Raw genomic sequence first — 20,643 nt, forward strand, 5'->3', positions numbered from 1 at the left:
TTTCCAAACAAAGCAAAGAAATTGAAACTATGTCATGTAAACTAATTAAAGTTCATATAATGTGATTGTATCATTGGCTAAGAGGCCACATAGAATGTCGGTACTGTTAGTGTGAGCTGATGTAATTCGAAAGGAAAAGAGATGGATGCTCTAAAAAAAATGATGAGAAAATGATTGTTATTCTCTCTGCAAATCACAAAGGAAATTCATTGTTTTCATTGATTGCATTTCTGGCTCACACCTCACACAAGGTGTGCAAGAGGAATAATACCGTTAACAATGCTTAGTTGGATCATTCCTTCTAGAAACTGATCTCAGCCACTCATCTAGCTAATAGCTAGGATCATTGCACATGGCACTCATAGCCTTACATATTTTAGTCTTACACTTGGCAATTCTAAGCACAAGTGGATACACAATTAAGTACAAGATTATTCACTAATACGAATTAGCTCATGGCTTATAATTCAACACTCCCCTTTAAGCTTTGAGTGGATTTGACTCCAAGCAAATCTCTGAGATAGTTGAATCAGTCCTTGGTCAAAGCCTTGGTGATGATATATGCCAATTGCTCACTTGTAGAACAGTACACCAAATCAATTATGCCATCCTGCAATGCATCTTTGATGAAGTGATATCTTCTATCAATATGCTTTGTCTTTTGATGAAACACTGGATTCTTAGTAATGGCAATTGTAGATGTGTTATCACACTGCAATTGAGTTGCTTTAGTTTGTAGCTCCCCAAAATCTTCAAGTACAAACCTGAGCCAAATGGCCTATGCAGTTGCTTCAGAAGTACTTATGTATTCAGCGTCTGCAGTGGAAAGAGTAACACAACTTTGTATCACTGAAGCCCACGAAAACACTCCACTTCCAAAAGAAAAGGCATAGCATGAGGCACTCTTGTTGTCTTCAATTGATCCTCCCCAATCACTATCATAGTATCCAATTAAGATTGCCTTCTTGCCTTTCACATACTCCAGACCATAATCCAGTGTTCTCTTTATGTACCTAAGTACCCTTTTTGCAGTTCCTTTATGCCTGTTAGTGGGGTAATGCATGAATCTAGCAAGTAAACTAGATGCATACATAATATTAGGTCTGGTGGCAGTGGTGAGATATAACAGGCTTCCCATAACACTTCTATATTGCTCTTCATTTGCAGATCCACTTCCATCATCCTTGCTCAATTTTTCAATTGCCACAAGTGGTGTAGTCACAGACTTGCACTCATTTAAACCAAATTTATTCAGCAAAGAAGAGGCATACTTCTTTTGATGAATAAAGATGCTTAAATTTGTTTGAATCACCCCCATTCCTAGAAAATGATGTAGAATACCCAAGTCTATCATCTCATACTTCATCATCATGTCTTCTTTAAATTCTTGTAGCATTGCAGCATTGCTTCCTGTATAAACAATGTCATCCACATAAATGGAGACAATCAATATCTCACTTTCTCCCCTTGTCTTGGTGTACAGAGTAGGTTCTTTTTAACTCCTTACAAAACCACATTTAGTGAAGTAAGTATCAATTTCCCCATACCATGCGCTAGGTGCCTTTTTCAAACCATATAAAGCTTTGTATAATCTATAATCTTGTCTTCTTGGCCTTCCACTACAAAACCTTCTGGCTAATCCACAGACTTCCTCCTGCAATACTCCATTTAGGAATGCAGATTTCACATCAAGTTGAAACAATTTCCAACTTTTCTATGTTGCTAATGCTATGAGTGTTTTGATGGTGTTTAATCTAGCCACTGGTGCATAAGTTTCAATGTAATCCAGGGCTGGTTTCTGAGCATAACCCTTTGCAACCAGTCTTGCTTTGTTCTTTTGAACTGTACCATCCAAATTCAACTTAGTTTTGAACACCCATTTCACTCCAATAACTGGTTTGTTCATTGGCCTGTCAACAAGCTTCCATGTGGCATTCTTTTCTATCATGGATAATTCATCTTCCATTGCCTTCAACCAAGATTTATCTTATGCAGCTTCCTCATACTTCTCTAGTTCCAGTATGCACAGATTACACTGAGCAAGAACATCATTCAAGTTTCTCCATTTCAAAGGTGTGTGATCATAAGACTGAGTGACATCAGTGATGTTTTGACTACTACTAGTTGATTCCTTTGAACGTGGAACACAACTAGTTTATGTTATTTCTTCAATCTCATTCACTCTAGGTACATCTTCACCTTGACCTTCTAAGTAGGTTACTGAAAATTGACTTTCAGTAGTTGACTTCCAATCCGAGCTTGAATCTTCATCAAACACAACATCTCTAGACAAAATTAGCTTCTTAGAGTTTGGATCAAATACTCTATAACCTTTCTCACAGATTGCATATCCAACAAACACCCCTTTTGTGCTCTTCGATTCAAGTTTATGTCTTAGTTCAGTTGGAACATGCACATAACACATTGAACCAAATACTCTCAGGTGAGCTATTCCTGGTTTTCTTCCACAGTAAGCTTCAAATGGAGTGATGTCCAGAGATTTTGTAGGGCACCTATTGAGAATGTAAACTACAGTATGAACAGCTTCAGCCCATAGATAGTATGGCATTCCCTTGTCATGCAGCATTGATTTTGCCATTTCCACCACTGTTCTACTTTTTCTCTCCACCACTTCATTTTGTTGAGGAGTGTAAGCTAGTGTAAGCTGCCTTTGAATACCTAGATCATCATAGAATTCAGTGAATTCAGTAGACAGGAACCCACCTACACATGCATCCGAGTAATCTGCACATGCATTCGGCAACCCACCTTCACCATTAGAAAACAACATATGTAAGAAGCAGATTAACAAATCAAACATATGCAACTATCTAAGGGAGGAAAAAGTTAAACATAGAAAAGTTGTCAGTGCCTTGTTTAGGTAAAACACACTCACACACACCAAACACAAAACACTTACCCGGTTGGAAATGATCTTTGCATATATAGGCAAAAGATAGCATGATTCAAATATAATTTTATTAAGGTTGGTAAAAGCACAACCCATCCAACGAGATGTCTATCGTGCAAAGATCCACTGTCAACCATTATACCAACTGTGATTCTTCTGTCACACACTTTAGTTCCATCATACGTACCAGACCCCACCAAACCACATGCTAATTAAACTAATTAACAAAGTAAACCATCTTTAGTCTTTAATTTCCAAAGCCCGAAAAATGTTGCCCTCCCTTTGCGAACCAAATACAAAGAGAATATAACACATTTTCTATCAAAATATTATACAAATATGTACTAACTAAACCAATTTTTGAGAGGATTTAGCTCTAGCATCCATTACTTGATTTACCAATCAATTTAGAGGTTGCTCTCAATCCTAAAGCATCTGATATCAGTGGAGCCTACACCAATGCTACACATCACACCATGAACTATACAGAAGGCAATGCAAATGACCAAGAAATTAATTAAATTAAAATCCCACAACACCAAAGGAAGAGGCGTGGAGCCTCTCCTCATCTAGAGACTGCAAAATCCAAATTCATATATTTTGCTTCCCGACCCCCCCCCCAACCCACAAAAATAGAATTCTGGCTCTTTAGAATATCTTCAGACGAAGAATGTGCAACAAATGTCACAAATTACACATCAAAGGATAAGGAGTACGCTCTAAGAACAGACGGAAAGAAAACAAACACAGAACAAACATAACTATCATACCAAGAAGCCCCCAAACACTTACTATTGGCTTTGATATCAGTTTTACAATCTGCCTTTGATAATTCCAAAGTATCAATCATAAACCAAAGGAGCACAGATTTGCATTTCTGCTATCATATTAAAGTATCAATCATAATGGCCTATGAGGAGTGTTTAAAAAGAATTAAATCTCAGACAGAGACCACCAATTGGTATTCAACCTCACTTCCAGAAAATTACTAAAAAAAATGAGATAAAGAGTTTAAAAAATATGATGCATATTTCAATCGAGCCTCATTAACAACAGAAAATACGGCAGCATAAAGTATAACAGAAGCTTGGAAATTGAAAGGAACCTGCAATTAGGTTTCTTCAGAAGCAAAGATGGCAGAACGGAACCTAGAATCACAGAGAGAGAGAGTGGAGTGAGCCGGTCTGAGCGAATGTTGTTCAACAAACTATACAGTCAAGAAACCATTTTTAAATTTAAGTCAGAGGACACACCAACTGAAAACAGTGCATTACCTGTTGAATCAAAGGAGGAAATGGAGAAATCAAACTCTCCTATACCTCCTTCAGTAACTCCTTCCTGACCGGCCAACCCCACAAACTGCACACAACCATGCCTTCCCCATCAATTTTTGCGGAAATGGCTTCCAGCTGGAACCAAAATTCTGAAAACAACCCTACCCGTAGCCCTCCCTTCCTGCCTCGCCGTCTCTCTGCGCACCTGTCGTCGACAAAAACAAAACCAAACTTTCGGGCACCCCTACCCTTACTTGGCTCATCCTACCCGTCCTTCTCTCCTCCCGTTTTTCCTCCCATCCCTTTTGCAACGCACGACTCTTCCCTCTCTCCTCTTCTCTCACGCACGACTCTTCCATCTCTCCTATTCTCTCTGCCATTCTGCAGGCTGCGGGTGAGCCTTTCTGGGTGAGTCACCGCATCCACCTCACCCCATATGGAAACCAACCAAAACAAACCCAGCCATAGCCTAAACCCGCAAAAGCCCATCCGCCCAAACCCAAAAAACAGCCCCAGCCCGAACCCAAACCTTCCACAAAGCCCACTCATCAAAGCCATGGCATGGCCGTAAATAGAGAGAAAATCAGGTCCAAACTACAAAGGCCACTCTGTAAAGCAGTGGCATGGCAGTAATTAAACTGAAATCTGGAACCAAACACTGTTCATTTGAATAGTGCAATTGGAATCCCTTCTTTAGGCTAAAGTAATTATCAGGATTAGAAGTGTCATTTAGCCTAAATTTACAAGTGCAAATTTCCTTCAATATGCCTGAATAATTTTTTTTTTTCCAAATAGCGTTTTACCGCAGTGAAGAAAAGCATTCATACCTATTGAAGGAAAATTTATGAAAAACTAAGTTCATAAAGCAATATAATGTATGCATTTAATGATTAAAAGGCGGAAACATGCTTCCATGCACTTTAAAACAAAACTTAAACCATGAAATTCAAAACCTAGTAGTTGTGTTGAACCAAGACTCAACTTAAATCTTAAAGAAAAGAGTTGAGATTTCTTGTACCTTTGTTGAATTCTCTTTGCATAAGTAAAGACTAATCACTCATGAGAGAAGGTCTTCATTCCTAGCTTCTTTGCTCCATGGATTTCTTGAAGGATGATGGAAGAATGGATTCTCCAAGGTCTCAAGATAGGGAACCTCTATGTTTCCACACCAATGATGTTATTGAAGAAAAGATGAGCGATCTTGAAGGATGATTGAACTAGTAAATCCCTTCCAAAGGGGCCGGCCTCCTGGAGAGAAAAGCGAGAAAGATGAAGCTCTCTTTCCTCTTAGAAAACCTTAATGAGGGAATGAGTTATAATTTCCTTTATATAGCCACTTACCATGACTTTAGACATGATTACTACATGCATAATGTTTGATATTGTGCGTGTCATTGCTTATGTTTGTTATCGTTGTTATCATATCTTGATATGATTCATCGCTCACTTGAATTTGATTGACAATATCTGATTTGATAAAAGTTATTTATGGTTATAACTTGTCTAGAGTCCATACCAGCTATATGAGTGCTTCAGTTTTGAGCCTTTAGTTACTTATAAAATAAAGTTAAAAAGTAAGAAGTGTGAAACATAGCTATAGTCAGTTGCTAGTATAGGTGTCATGTATATACCCACTCCAACTTTCTACTTTCTCCTGCTAGGAAGCTAGCTTTGAAGAGGTGGGATGAAATTTTGAAACTCTTTGTTATTCTTTTTTGATGGGTCATTTCTTTTTCTTTTTCATAATTCTCTTTCACACCACAGAATATGTCATCCTTCAGCTCTTATTTCTTTCATCTTCTAGTTCAACAAAGCCATCATCCCACTCAAGACCCTGATTACTCATAAGCCATATTCTCATAGCAACAAGTTCTCTGACTGGTTTGGAAAGTGAACAAGTTTGGGCTGTTTGAAACTGATTTGTGTTTTGGTGGTCTTAGATGCTGCTTGCTAAGGTTTGAGGTAGGGAAACCAAAATATTTGTTACAATCTTGAATCTAATTTAGTTATGTATTTGGTGTGACTCTTATATGAAATTTGAACTATTTCCAAATGTTTCAATACATATATGTATGTTTTCAAACACGATGACAAGAGTTTGAGAAAGGGAAATTTGTATAAGAGCTAGTGTTACCAGTTGTAGAGTTTGGTTAAGTTAGTTCCAAGGATTTCAGTAAGTAGGGATTGTGTCTCCCTAGGGTGGAAGACCCCAAACTTGATCAAGATGGCTTACTCGGTGACCTTAATCCGAGGCGGTGGCCGTAACCGATGATTAAAGCTCATGAATACGGTGTTGGGAACTAACCAAGAAGGAAAAGTATTGAAATGATTGCGTTTTGAGAAGTGAAAATACTTTGAACCTCTATTATCCCTATGGCACTACTAGAATTTTGGCTAAAAGCCACCCTGTTTCATTGGTGCCTATTGTGGCATGTAGCCACTCACATTGGTGGCAAACCTCAAAGGCCACCAAGCAGCCACCAAATTAGAAAGTGTGGCCTATGTAGAGGACTCTATTGTTACAATAGCTACCAATATTGCATTGGTGCCTTTCCTGTAGTGCCACCCTAATTCACATCGGTGGCAAAGTTGCAAAATAATATTAGAAAAAAGGATGCCCTGTGTGAGCACCCAAATTGGAGTATCATATTTGTTTTTCTATTTTTGGTGAGAAAACAAATTGTTATATCATTAAAATATAAGAATACAACTATAAATTTGCATAACTGATATTTTATAGAATTTTGTACAAATGTTGGAACCAAACTTTAAAAAGTCTTCGAACCCTTTGTTTCCAAGAGCTTAATCATCTCAATAACTTGAATCTGATCATCAGCTGCAGCCTGCACCCAAAATCAAACCCACAAATTTCGTAAGAATAATGTTAACTCAAGTCCAACTGAAAGTGATTAGAGTTGAGGACTACACTCAGATATGATCATATAAATACCTAGGAAAAGTAGATTTTCAAGGGGTTTGCAGTCATAATTTACCATACAAAAATCTCCACAAATTCACTGCAACCCTTCTGCAACTTCAACTAAGAACATATTAAATTGACAAGTTCATGAATATGCAGACCACCTTCAACCTTGAAACAACAAATGATCTCCCAATTTGCGTGGGTATTCAAGAATAAGATAAAGAAAGCATAGATAATATATTTATGACCAATGGGCAGAAGACAAGATACAAACAAAGCATTTACATACGAATGAGGGAGAACATAAATGAGAACGGAATATCAGTGAAGAGCGCGCGCATAATCACACATATAAATGCATTAATATTTTCTCTTTTTTCAAAAACTCAAAAAACCAGGAAATTCCAATACAAGAGTTTAGGATAGAAACATACAGCTCTTCCCAGAAGGAAAGCAGCCCCTGCACCTAAAGTGGCTCCAATTGAATCAGCAACATAACCAACAGGTAGCCCAAAAAGATAACCTCCACCGAGCTGAACCATTAAAATGAGGAATCACAAAAGGGTGCAAACTTGCAATTAAATAAAAAAAGGTCGTACCCAGTGCACAAGGCTCCTGCTTTACGCAGGGTCTGGGAGAGGTGAATGTCGGCTAGCCTTACCCCCATTTATGGAGAGGCTGCTCCCAAGTCTCGAACCCGAGACCTACCGCTCATGGGCGAAGGCACTTGCCATCGCAACAAAGAACATAAGGACAGAAGAAGACTCAAAATGAGAGAAAGAAACAAATAAATAGACCTTCTAAATCTCCTAATTCATTTAAAAAAACAAACCATAGAATAATGTTATATGGGTGATATCAAACAAAAACAAACGTTAAACAGAAAATTACTCAAGGCTTTGCCTGATATCAAACAAAAGCAAACTACTGTGAACTTTTAACTTCAAAATCAATCATCAATGACAGATACTATTATCTCAACTTCTGAAAAAAATTACTTACTTTGCCAAACCCAAACCTGCCTCACATTCGAAGGAAATGCACATTTTAAATTATCAATCAGGATTCAGTGCATGAGTTTGTTCTCATACTCTCCCTTTTAATCTAACAACATATATGAAATTGAAAAGAGAGGATGAGAAATTTTTACCTCTGGGTGTGTCAACTCCGAGATTGGAGGTTTGGCCTTTGGATCCGCTTGTGTGGAGCTTGAATCTCTCGCGAGATCTGGGCTCAGCTTTTCAGAGATGGCGGTGTAGGCAACGGTCTTGGGGCTCTCATCTCTGATTTCTGAGCATAGATTTGCTCAGATGGGGACGATGACGCCAAAACGAACAAACCTAACCCCTCAAAAAGCATTGATTGTCACCGTCGCAATCATAGACTGCAAAACCACGCCTCTTTTTTACTTGGACTTCTTAATCCTCTCCTTTCAATACAAAATTTGCTTTTTGAAAATCTTTCCTCTCTGTTTCGCCCTAGACCATGAATTGATATTGCAGAATATAACAGTAAAAGAAAACTACAAGTGAAGTATGCAAAGCATATGCTAGATCATTAGTGCACAAGAATTAAAGTGCAGTAACAACAATTGCTAAGGCATCGGACAAATGCTTACAGTAAGTACTGAATGTTATACATTTAACACTTGTAGGATTAGACTGAATGTAAAACATATATATAAAGACACTTCATACACAATTAGCTGTACAACTAGTAAGTAGACCCAAATGCTTACAGTAAGTACTGAAGATAACAGGATTAGACTGAATGTAAGTGGTTTTAGGATCCCACCTTAAGCAGAAAATTTGCTCCGGCCACAAAACAGTCCATTTCATCTGCCTTGTCAAGAGAAATCCCAAGCTTTTCTTTAAAAAGATCTGCGTACTTAATGCCCCACCACCTGTGGCCTGCTCACCATTGTCACGAGTCAATTAATTAGCTTGAATACATGCCAGAAAACAGTGATACAATGGCCAAACCAAACAGTTGGTATTACCTTAATAACGCACTTGGCGCTCCCAGAAGCTCCGTGTTGTTGGGAGCCTGAAATCATCTACAACCATAAGCAATGACCCAAAACCAGAAAATGATAACTACAACTACTAAACAAGCAGCTATATTCAAGGCATATATGATCTTCTTCTATGATGCACGGATACTTCTATTTGGTCCCGTATCCCGTATCCGATACTTGATCGGATACGATACTTGTCCGATACTCTCGGATACTCGTCCGACACGTATCCTGGTTGATGGACACGAATTTGACATAATGGATATGTGTATCCTACATTTAGGATACATGTATCCTACTTTTAAAATACATTTACACTTTCAAAAAAAGGTAATGAGGAGGAGAAAATTAATAGGAGACATCTATAATTGAAAGTTGCTAAATACAAAGAGCTTCCCTCTAACTAAAACCATGAATACGACTCTGACACTTCTTCTACTGTATAAAGAGGATTAGATTTCGAGCTTTCCTTCTCTAACAACTCAAATGTACTTGAATTTGAATGATGAATTATGTTTTAAAATGTATATTTTTGTTGCTATATACATTTTTATTTGCCGTATCCATAGCATATCGTATCTTAATTTTTAGAGATTTTCCGTATCGCCGTGTCGTGTCGTATCGTATCGCCGTATCCGTATCCGTATCCATGCTTCATAGATCTTCTTTCGTATTTCATTTTCAGAAGTTTAAATCTTCTGAAACTACAAAATTTTTGCAGTCGAAAATATGGGTACTAATTACTTAAGCTGAAGTAGTTCATTTACCAATAAAAATGGTAGTTTGAACTTTCAATCCAAGATTTCAACATCAACACTTAGTTTAACAAAACAAGGTTAAAAAGTCTCAATTAGTGAAAAAATGAATCTTCCCATATCCCAAGTTGATTGAAACGAAAAATGATACAAATGAATCAGGAGATGGAAGGCAATCAAATACTTCTTAAGCATTAAGCGTACCAGTAAGGCGAAGTTGCTTGGATCGAATGAAGTCTATACAGTCATTGATTTTCTGAGTTTCAAACTTTGCAAAATGGAGCTTCCCTTCAAGAACAGGACGCCCTCTATCGCCATTAGAAGCTGCTAAACTCTCATTCAAAGAAGACGAATCGTCACTGTTCGTTGAGAAATACACCAATTCTATCAAAGAACCTGCCAACAGACAAAACTAACAAAAAAAAAAAAAACGAAAAATCAAGAGAATTTGAGCAATTGGACTACAAAAATTAAATAAAAACCCAGGGTTTTGAAATCTCTGTAGTTCCAACATTCCCAATTTCCATTTCGGGTCGGCTTCCTCTTGATTTGAGCTTTTATTTTGGAAAAGAACTTACACTGGAGGACAGCCCACGAGGAGAGGATCATCTTTACTTCTTGGTCGAGGTCCAATGCCGGCAAGCTTGGCCGCAAATTGGCTGGAAAACATGCGGTTACCGTTTCTTAGATCTGAAATTGAAAAAATTCGGCTTCGAATTTGATGAAACTAACTTGGGAGTCGGAAAGAGGACGGGAAGAGGATTTTGGAGGTACAGGTTGACGGTCGTTGGTGTTCTCATCGCCGTCGTTTGTCTTCGACTCCCGTTGTCGGCGCTGTCGTGTGAAGAGAAGAGGAAGAAGACAAATAGAATGAAGCGAAGGAGGTGTTGGACGTTTGTGAAGGGGAGAGAGGATTTAGCTTTTTACACAAAAGCAACACACCAATCTCAGCTTAAAAGACACCAAAAATAAAAGGCCACCAATCTCAAATTGGACGGCCACTAGTATTAGTGGCATTAACTAAAAAGACACCAAAAAAAGCCAAGAGTGGTATCTTTATGTCTATAGCTACCAATTGCAAATAGTGTGTAAATATTGGTGTCCTATAGCCATAATTCTAGTAGTGTGGGATGTATTACTATGTATCTTTTGAATGTAAACTATATTTCTGTCATCCTAGATGCATGCCTTGTTAGAATCTTGATTCAAATGAATCATTTTGTTGTACCTACTGAGCTTGTGAAGCTCACCCTATTTTATCATTTCAGGACTTAAGTAAAGGTATGAAGCTAGTGATATCCTCAAGCTGTAATGTGTAGTGTTAGAGCCTAGCTTTTTTTTAAGACTTTTTGTAAGTGCTACTTGTAAAGCTTACTCCAAGTTGTGGTGTAAATCTAGGAGGTTTGGTATCTCTGGTGGTGAAGGATTTTGGGAATAAGTTGTATCTTAACTTTGTAAATTTGCATGTTCAGTACTTATGGGCAGTTATAAAGTTTGTTTTCTACCCAGCTCAATCCATCAATTTAGTCATTCCACATGGTTTTGGGTGTGACAATTTTTGGTATCAAAGGATCAGGTTAACCCCTCAGACTGGAAATATGTGTTGGGGAACATGTAATGTATTTCTTGTTACTTGTTAGATGTTTTAACAATTGACATGAATATGCACATTTGCAATTTATGTGATCTTTAATTGTTAAATTCTTTATATATGGTAGTCATGCCTCCAAAGAGAAGTAAGAAATATTCAGGTTCCTCTGCTGGTGGTGAATCTGATGGAGGGCAAGAGTTCCTTCAAGTGTGGAAAGATATGACAGAGGTCATGAAATAGTTTCTTAATAATCAATAGCAAGCTCCACCTCCACTACCTACACTGCCACCACAAGTAAATGAAGAAACAAAAGCTATGATTGCTATGCGCGAGTTTAAACGTCAAAATCCACCAATCTTTAAAGGAGAGGCGAATCCCACTATAGCTGAAGAATGGCTAGAGGATATTGAAAAGATATTAGATGCACTCAAAATCGAAGAAGCAAATTTGAGAATCACACTTGCCGTTTATCAGTCTAGTGGAAAAGCATGTGGTGGAAATCTGTGAAGTCTTCGCTTGATTTAAACAGTATGACTTGGAATGAATTCAACTCTTTCTTTCTCGACAAGTACTTTCCTACGGTGTTGCAAGAAGCTAAATTAGAAGAATTTCTGAGATTGTACCAGGGAAATATGACTGTTATGGAGTATGAAGCTCTATTCATTGCGTTGTCTCGTTTTGCTTATGATCTACTTTCAACTTATTTTAAGAAAGCTCACAGGTTTGAGCGTTGACTTCGACCTTTCCTTAGGTCTAAGATTACAATTTTGAGACTTCCAACTTATGATGAAGTTGTGAAAAGAGCTTAGAAGCTGAAGCTGATTCAAAGGATTCAAAGAAAGTATGTGATAAGTCTCGGGAATGAACACCTCAACAATTCCAACATCTGAATAAGAGGTAGAAGACATCATCCTGTACTTCTGGAGAGATTATTGTACCACAACAACACCAAACACGTCCTGCAAGTTGATTTGAGCATGGACATAAAGTATGTTGCTCTTGTGGACATTTCAAGAATTCATGTCATTATTTAGAGAAGTCTCAAAGTGCTGATGGACCATCTCAAAGTGTAGGACCTTCAAAGCAATCTGCACAAGAATCTAGAGCCCTTAATAGACGCTTTCAACAGCTAAGAAATGTGTCTCAAACTTGGGTGGGGTCAGGGTTGAATAAAGGTTAGATGGATGACAAGGACAAGGTAAATTACAAGCACTTTAGGCAGAGGAGTCTACTAATCACTCTATGACAGAAGGTATGGTACTCATGTTTAACTCATGGGCTAAAGTATTATTCAATTGCAGTTCTTCGCACTTTTTTATTGCTTTGTCATTTGCATCTGCATTGGGGTTAGATTCGGAAAGTTTGGAAAAACCTTGGATTGTGGAATCTCCATTACCATGGGCATAAATAGTTATAGTGGATCTTGTCTGTAGAAAGTGTGTTTTGAGTATAGATGTGCTACAATTAGCATACGATCTACTGGTACTTGACATGTTGGAATATGATGTAATTCTTGATATCAATTGGTTGATGGATCACCAAGTCATCTTAGATTGCTTGAACAAAATAATATAGGGATATTCAGAAACAGGTGTTGGATTTCTGTTTGAGGGTAGATTGACACCATTATTTTCTCCATCACTTGAGCAATCACAAAAGCATGGTAAATTATGTAGTCTTTTGGTTAACATAGGCTTTTGTTGGTAGTAGTGGTTCAAATTTGCCTCGAGTTGTATGTGAATTTCCAGATGTGTTTCCAGAAAAACTAACCAAGTTACCACCACACCGAGATGTTGACTTCTCCATTGAGCTTCAACCTGGTATGTCACCAATTTCAATTGCACCATACCGTATGGCACCAGCTGAACTTTGAGAATTGAAGAAGCAACTTGAAGAGTTATTCGAGGTTGGATTCATTCGTCCTATTAATTCTCCTTGGGTGCACCTATCTTATTTGTGAAGAAGCAAGATCATTCATCAAAACGTGTAGACACTTCCCTGAGATTGTGTACTGATTATCGACAATTGAACAAGGTAACTATGAAGAATAAGTACCTTATACCATGCATAGATGATTTATTTGACTAACTAAGAGAGTCATGCTGGTTTTCCAAGATTGATCTATGATCTGGTTACCATCAGTTGCGGATAAAAGAAAACGATGTTCCAAAGACAACTTTTCGAACACGCTATGGCTGTTATGAGTATTTGGTTATACCATTTGGATTAATAAATGCTCCAGCTGCATTCATGAATCTAAAGAACCAAATTTTCAAGCCATATCTTGATCAGTTTGTTGAAGTATTCATTAGTGATATTTTAATTTACTCACACTCTAAAGTGGAACATGAAAAACATTTGCGAATGGTACTTCAAACATTGTGAGATAATAAGCTTTATGGCAAACTTAGTAAGTGTGAGTTTTGGTTGTCTGAAGTTAAATCCCTTGGACACGTAGTGTCTAGTTATGGTATCTCAGTGGATCCCTCCAAAGTGGAAGCAGTGATGACTTGGAAAGACCGAAGAAGGTGTTTGAGATTCGAAGTTTCTTGGGTCTAGTTGGTTAGTATCGCCAATTCATCAAGGATTTCTCATGCATTGCGGCTCCAATGACAAAGTTGACACAAAAAGGAGTTAAGTTTGAGTGGAATAATTCTTGAAAGAGGCTTACTAGTGCACCTGTTCTTATTGTTCCTAAAAGAGGACAAAGTGACACGGTGTATTGTGATGCTTCTCATGAAGGCCTTGGATGTGTACTTATGTAGAATGGCAAGGTTGTAGCCTATGGCTCCCAACAATTGAAAAATCATGAATGGAACTATTGTACACATGATCTAGAATTGGCTGCGGTTGGTTCTGCTTTAAAACTATGGAGACATTATTTGTATGGAGAAAAGTTTGAAGTGTTCTTTGACCATAAAAGCTTGAAGTATCTATTCACTCAAAGAGATCTAAATTTAAGGCAACGCAGATGGATGGAATAAATGGCAGATCATGATTTTGAGTTTTTTTTTATCATTCGGGTAAAGCAAATGTGGATGCAGATGCTTTGAGTCGTAAATCACGTTGTTCAGTTGCACGTTTAGCAGTTCGAGAATGGGAAATGTTTAATGCCATAGCTGAATTTGATTTCCAATCCCTTGAAAATGAGAGACCAGCCCGTATACACAATGTTGTTGCTCAACCTTCCTTGATTACTAGAGCTATCGGTGCACAACAAAAAGATCATTAGGTTCAGACTATTCGAGCTCAAATTGCTAATGGAGAGGGTCCAGAAGGATAAAGTATACACTCAGATGGAAGGGTAACGATTATTTGTACCAACACAAAATGAAATGCGGTAGCAAGTTCTTCGTGAATTTCATCACTCTCGTTTTGTTGTACACCTGGTGGAACCAAGATGTATAATGATTTACGTAGGGATGAAATGAGATATAGCGGAGTTTGTAGCCAAATGTTTCACTTGTTAACAAGTAAAAGTGGAGCATAAAATTCCACCAGGATTGCTTCAACCACTCTCGATTTCTCAATAGAATTGGGAGCATATAGCCACGGACTTTGTACCTGGTTTGCTAAGATCTACAAAAGGACATGATTCAGTGTGGGTCAGTGTTGATCGTTTGACAAAATCTGTTCACTTTCTTCCAGTAAGAGAGACAAACTCTATGGTCTCATTGAGTAAATTATACATACAGGAAATTGTTAGACTTCATGGAGTACCTGTTTCCATTGTCTCTAATCATGATTCGAGGTTTTTCTCACAATTTTGGTAAAGTTTACATGATGCATTGGGAACTCAATTTTGCTTTAGCACTGCTTTTCATCATCAAACATATGGTCAATCAGAGAGACCTATTCAGATTATGGAAGATATGCAATCTTGTATATTGGACTTCAAAGGCAGCTGGGAAGATCACTTGCCTCTTGTGGAATTTATATATAATAACAGCTATCAATCCAACATTAAAATGGCTTCATACGAAGCATTATATGGCCGACCTTGCAGATCTCCTTTATGATGGGCTGAAGTGGGTGAAAAGATTTTATTACGACCATATTTGGTAAGTGAAACTACAGAACAAGTAAACTCATTCGACAGCGTTTGCTTACTGCTCAAAGTCGTTAGAAAAGCTACGATGATAAGAGACGACCATTAACCTTTGAGGTTGGTGATCATGTATTCCTTAAAGTTTTACCACGTCATGGTGTCAGGAGGTTCAGTCGAAAAGGAAAGTTGTCACCACATTATATTGGTCATTTTGAGATTCCAGAGAGGATTAGTGAAGTGGCCTTTCGTTTAGCATTTCCTTCGTGACTTGCAAGAATTCATAATGTGTTCCATATCTCAATGCTTCACAAGTACATACCAGATTATTCTCATGTCATTAATTGGGAGGATGTAGAGTTAATGGAAGGTGTGACATTTGATCAGAGGGGGCGTTGAGGGGGAGCGAAAGGTGTAGTCGCACAGGGCCCCAAATTTAAAGGGACCCCAAAATTTTGCCATCTAATATTATGTAATAATGTTCTATATTTAGAAAATTGATCTTGTTAGCATTTTTAAATCTCATTGCATTCCTTATAAGAGTATTTTTTTTTCTTTTTTAAGTATAAAAGGGTAATGCTAGGAAGATTAAACTAAATGATGTTTTAGCAATAGAAAATGAGCACGTATATCAACGCTTAAATAATAATCCAATCATCAATTCATATGTCTAATTTACAAAATTTTGTCTACAAATTTAGTCTCTCAAGCATTACTCAATATAAAAATTTGGGGTACAATGAGATATTCTAATTGTCAATAATAACACCCCAAAAAACGATGGTTTTTCAATTTTATTATAGAATAATGTCATATATTCAAGTGAAATTATAAAGTTAGAGTTTTGAAGTTTTTATCCATGTTTGGTTGTTTAAGATTGAATTGCTTTTGATTATTTAGTGAATGTTATGTTTGCAGCTTGTTTATTTATGATTAATGACATTTGTAAACTTGCAATCAGTGAGTGTTAAAGTTTGTTTTGATTTAAGTGATTGTTTTCAAACATCAGTACATTGTTCAACTTTTAAAAAAAACTATCATAAGGAAGGGCCCTTTTATAAATTTTGCACAAGGCCCTCAAAATCTCAGAGACGGCTCTGCATTTGATGATGGCCTGACCAAGATTTTAGATACTCAAAATCAAGTACTTCGAAATAAAAATATACCAGTAAGTAGGGATTGTGCCTCCAAGGATTTCAATAAGTAAGGATTGTGTCTCCCTAGGGTGGAAGACCCCAAGCCTAATCACCATTTCAGTAAGTAAGGATTGTGTTCCATCATGCATGAAAAATATAAGAACTAGTATTAATAGTTATAAAGTTTGGTTAAGTTAGTTATAAGGATTTCAGTAAGTATGGGTTGTGTCTCCCTAGGGTAGAAGACCCCAAACCTGATCAGGATGGCTTACCCGATGACCTTAATCTAAGGCGGTGGCCGTAACTGGTGATTAAAGCTCATGAATACAGTGTTGGGAACTAACCAATAAGGGAAAGTATTGAAATGATTGTGTTTTGAGAAGTGAAAATACTTTGAACCTATGTTATCCTTATGGGATGTATTACTATATATCTTTTAAATGTAAACTATATTTCTGTTATTCGAGATGCATGCCTTGTTAGAATCTTGATTGAAATGAATCATTTCAGGACTTAAGTGAAGGTATAAAGGTAGTGATATCCTCGAGCTGTCTTAAAGAGCTTATCAAAGTGCATCTATTTTGATTTTGCAGACTGCATCTTGCTTTACTTGTAATGTGTAGTGTTAAAGCCTATCTTATTTCTTTTTAGACTCTTTGTAAGTGCTACTTGTAAAGCTTACTCCAAGCTGTGGTGTAAAGCTAGGGGGTTTGGAATCTCTAGTGGTGAAGGATTTTGGGAATAAGTTGTATCTTAACTTTGTAAATTTGCATGTTCAGTACTTATGGGCAGTTATTGAGTTTGTTTTCTACCCAACTTAATCCATCAATTTAGTTATTCCACATGGTTTTGGGTGTGACACTAGTTTAGTTTAACGTGTGAAATGGATGTAAAGTATCATCATATGATTGCAATTAGCCGTGTCATCAGCGATGAACCTCTTCTAAATTCATTTCAAAAATAGCTGAGTAGTAGGTCTGGACAGTGGATATCTATATGCTATCCATAGAAGCAACCTTAAGATTAACAAACTCAATCATGTGGTTCAGTATCTCAATTGTGTTTGGATAATGATGAGACCTTGATTCCCTGCTTGAGCTATCGCCCCCATTAATGTTGTAGTCAGGTGCACTAGTGACACTTTTTGGTTAGAACTAAATGAAGAGTTCAGAAATGAACTTTCCTATCCAAACAACATTGTTGTAAGCTTCTATATGGCGATATATATTTTCATGCATGACGGAACACAATAGAGTCATTACTTTTAGTGTTTCCATCCAAATATCTCTTTAGTGATAATAAAGAGATATCCAATTATGCATATAATATTATATTCATAATCTAATACTTTTACGCTTCCATTCGTTACTTTGAATCTTCCTCACTCTTGAAGACCTTATTCTTTAGTATTTCTTAAACACTTAAGTACTCACTTGACAGTTGCCATAACTCTGATCCTAGGCTTGCACTAATATCGTCTTGTCCCATTATAGGTATGAAATACGTATATCACCTTTATGCGCATGCATACATGATTTTATTTACGCATTATGTTTCTTTGGGAGTCAAATGGTACATTCCTTTTAAGAAGAGCAAATTCTTAGTCTTACTACAATTGTCCTTCCATTTGAAGTTTATCATTTGAGAAACTTTCTATGTCACATCCCAGCCCAGGCCCCCACCACATCCCGAGCTCGACTCTGCCGTAGCACGATATTGTCTGCTTTGGGCCCCAACCACGCCGTCACAGTTTTGTTTCTGGAAACTCACGCGAGCAGTTCTTCCCAGCGGGTCACCCATCCTGTGAATACTCTCGTGCAAACTCGCTTAACTTCGAAGTTCCAATGGAACCCGAAGCCAGTGAGCTCCCAAAAGATCTCGTGCTAGGTAGAGATGGGAATATACATATAAGGCTTAAAGGATCCACTCCCCTGGGCGATGTGGGATGTTACAATCCACCTCCCTTAGAGGCCCGATGTCCTCGTCGGCACATATCCGGCCAGGGATCGGCTCTGATACCAAATTGTCACATCCCGGCCCGAGCTCTGATACCACCTCTCAGGCTCGACTCCGCTGTAGCACGATATTGTCCGCTTTAGGCCCTGACCACACCCTCATGGTTTTGTTTATGGGAATTCACGTGGGTAGAACTTCCCAATGGGTCACCCATCCTGGGAATGCTCTCACGCAAACTTGCTTAACTTCGGAGTTCCAATGGAATTCGAAGCCAATGAGCTCCCAAAAGGCCTCGTGCTAGGTAGAGATGTGAATATACATATAAGGCTTAAAAGATCCACTCCCCTGGACGATGTAAGATGTTACATCTTAGCATCTATTGTCTATCAATACAGATTGAGGTAATCCAATTATATCTTGAAATCTATCATTATAGATTTCTATCCCCAAGTATATAAACCATGTCTCCCATATACGTCCTATCATTATAGAATGTTTAAAGTCATAACTTTATCGAAGAAGAACTCTTTTCATTTCCGAAATTTAATATGTCATATATATGTTCAAATGTAGGAATATGATTAACTCCCATTAATCTTTTGTAAACCTAGTAAACAAGAGATTCATTCCCATCTTATGAGACACCAAACAATTTGTTATTTTCTCATAAGAGGTTTATAGCTCCCACTAACTTGCTTAGATTCATGGTGGATGGATCTCTACAACTTATATATCTTGTGATTCCTAGTCTTAGACATATATCATCAAGACTACCTTGAAAATGGTTTCGAAAGCCCATATTATGTCCAAATGTTGAATCACCATTTAGTTGTAGCAAACAATCTTCGACTTAATTGAAACCAAGACTAAGTCAAAGATGGTTTCTTCCAAAGTCAAACAATCTTTTTTATTGTAGTCACCTTAAGCTACACATTAGCTTTGAAGGTTTCATTATTTCAGGTCAAATGGTATTATATCATTTCATTGAGTATATGCCATACGCACACTCAATGTAGTCATAATTAAGGATCTTCATTCTAATTTCTTTCGAATTTTAGAGGTGTAACTATATGATCTAGTCATAAAGTTCAAACCATTCAATTGAGACGGTTTATAGATCATTCTCGACTATCTTGGAGCTTGTGGTGTAGGAACGAGGTTGTTAAGTTTGTTGAGTATCATCTTGTCTCTCAAACAACTCGTTGCTTGAGTTCTATCTCTTGTTCATTTACTCTATAATAGGCAAATCCATTTGTAGGACTACAATGAACTACCCAACAAACAACCTTTGTTAATTGGTCTATAGACGTGATATCCAAAGGTTAATTTAAGGATATCTCACAAGATTGTGCTCAAAACAAACATTGTTCATTTTCCTTTGATCAAATCTAAGGAGAAAAATACTTTAGACGTCTTACTCATCAACTTACATTCTTGAATTCTTTGAAACCTTTTACAAAGTATTCAGACTTGTGTTTATTCGAAATACAAGATAGTCCAACCGAGAGTGATCATTGATGAATGTCATACAACATGAGTAGTATTATGTTGTGGACAAATGCCGATAACATCGAAGTGAATTAACCTCAACAACTTTGTGACTTTTTCTTCTTTCCAAAAGAATAAAGATTCGAACATTTCACCCTTATACAAGTTTAACAAGAAGGCATTGGCTCCAGATCAACAATCCATAACATCCATGTATGGCCAACTTGTAATTTATGCTTTCGAGGTGTCACAACTTTGTAGGGTTAGTCACTATCTTGTAACCTTTTGGGTTTTATGCATCATTATATTCTAAATAGTTAACACTACCACATCATCTCTACGATATAGAGACAATTAATCGGATTACAATAATCCATTTATTAATATAAAAAAAAACAATGTTTTGTCAAACAAAACAATGCATCCATCTCTTAAAACTATAGTGACGGAATTAAGTTCCTTAATAAAATTGGAATTTAAAGACAATCTTTGTTTTTCCAATTTTTTTGGTAGTTCATATGAGGAAGTAAGTACCAAATGCTTTTGC

General features: G+C 37.3%; 2 protein-coding genes across 14 annotated transcripts; both read right to left on the minus strand.

Annotated features, from left to right (window-relative positions):
* Positions 1-778: 778 nt before the first annotated feature.
* LOC139197671 (uncharacterized mitochondrial protein AtMg00810-like) lies at positions 779-1,966 on the minus strand. Its single transcript, XM_070825616.1, has 2 exons — positions 1,849-1,966; positions 779-1,410 (listed from the first exon to the last, which is right to left on the minus strand). The coding sequence occupies exons 1-2, from the start codon at positions 1,964-1,966 to the stop codon at positions 779-781; spliced, it is 750 nt and encodes a 249-aa protein (XP_070681717.1).
* A 4,855-nt stretch (positions 1,967-6,821) lies between these two features.
* Positions 6,822-10,839, minus strand: LOC103445051 (pantothenate kinase 1-like). Of its 13 annotated transcripts, XM_070824612.1 has the most exons (9): positions 10,613-10,839; positions 10,459-10,539; positions 10,085-10,239; positions 9,108-9,154; positions 8,903-9,018; positions 8,259-8,586; positions 7,543-7,641; positions 7,136-7,213; positions 6,822-7,028 (listed from the first exon to the last, which is right to left on the minus strand). In XM_070824612.1, exons 1-6 carry the CDS (start codon positions 10,678-10,680, stop codon positions 8,541-8,543), a joined length of 513 nt encoding a protein of 170 aa, XP_070680713.1. In that variant the 5' UTR covers positions 10,681-10,839; the 3' UTR covers positions 6,822-7,028; positions 7,136-7,213; positions 7,543-7,641; positions 8,259-8,540. The 13 variants fall into 13 exon arrangements, 11 of the variants coding, with proteins under 11 accessions (XP_070680713.1, XP_070680711.1, XP_070680708.1 ...); XM_070824610.1 differs by lacking the exon at positions 7,136-7,213 and having other exon boundaries at positions 8,259-8,537; positions 10,613-10,838; XM_070824607.1 differs by having other exon boundaries at positions 8,259-9,018; positions 10,613-10,836.
* Positions 10,840-20,643: the final 9,804 nt, after the last annotated feature.

Source organism: Malus domestica, chromosome 07 (assembly GCF_042453785.1).
Source record: "Malus domestica chromosome 07, GDT2T_hap1".
Lineage (NCBI taxonomy): Eukaryota > Viridiplantae > Streptophyta > Magnoliopsida > Rosales > Rosaceae > Malus > Malus domestica.

Coding starts and splice junctions, on each gene's coding strand:
- LOC103445051 (XM_070824606.1), bottom strand. CDS start 10,680: ATGAGAACACCAACGACCGTCAACCTGTACCTCCAAAATCCTCTTCCC. Junction 10,540..10,612: donor GTCCTCTTTCCGACTCCCAA/GTTAGTTTCATC, acceptor CATGTTTTCCAG/CCAATTTGCGGCCAAGCTTG. Junction 9,019..9,107: donor GCGCCAAGTGCGTTATTAAG/GTAATACCAACT, acceptor AATGGTGAGCAG/GCCACAGGTGGTGGGGCATT.
- LOC139197671 (XM_070825616.1), bottom strand. CDS start 1,966: ATGGAAGATGAATTATCCATGATAGAAAAGAATGCCACATGGAAGCTT. Junction 1,411..1,848: donor AACTAAGTTGAATTTGGATG/GTACAGTTCAAA, acceptor TTGTTTATACAG/GAAGCAATGCTGCAATGCTA.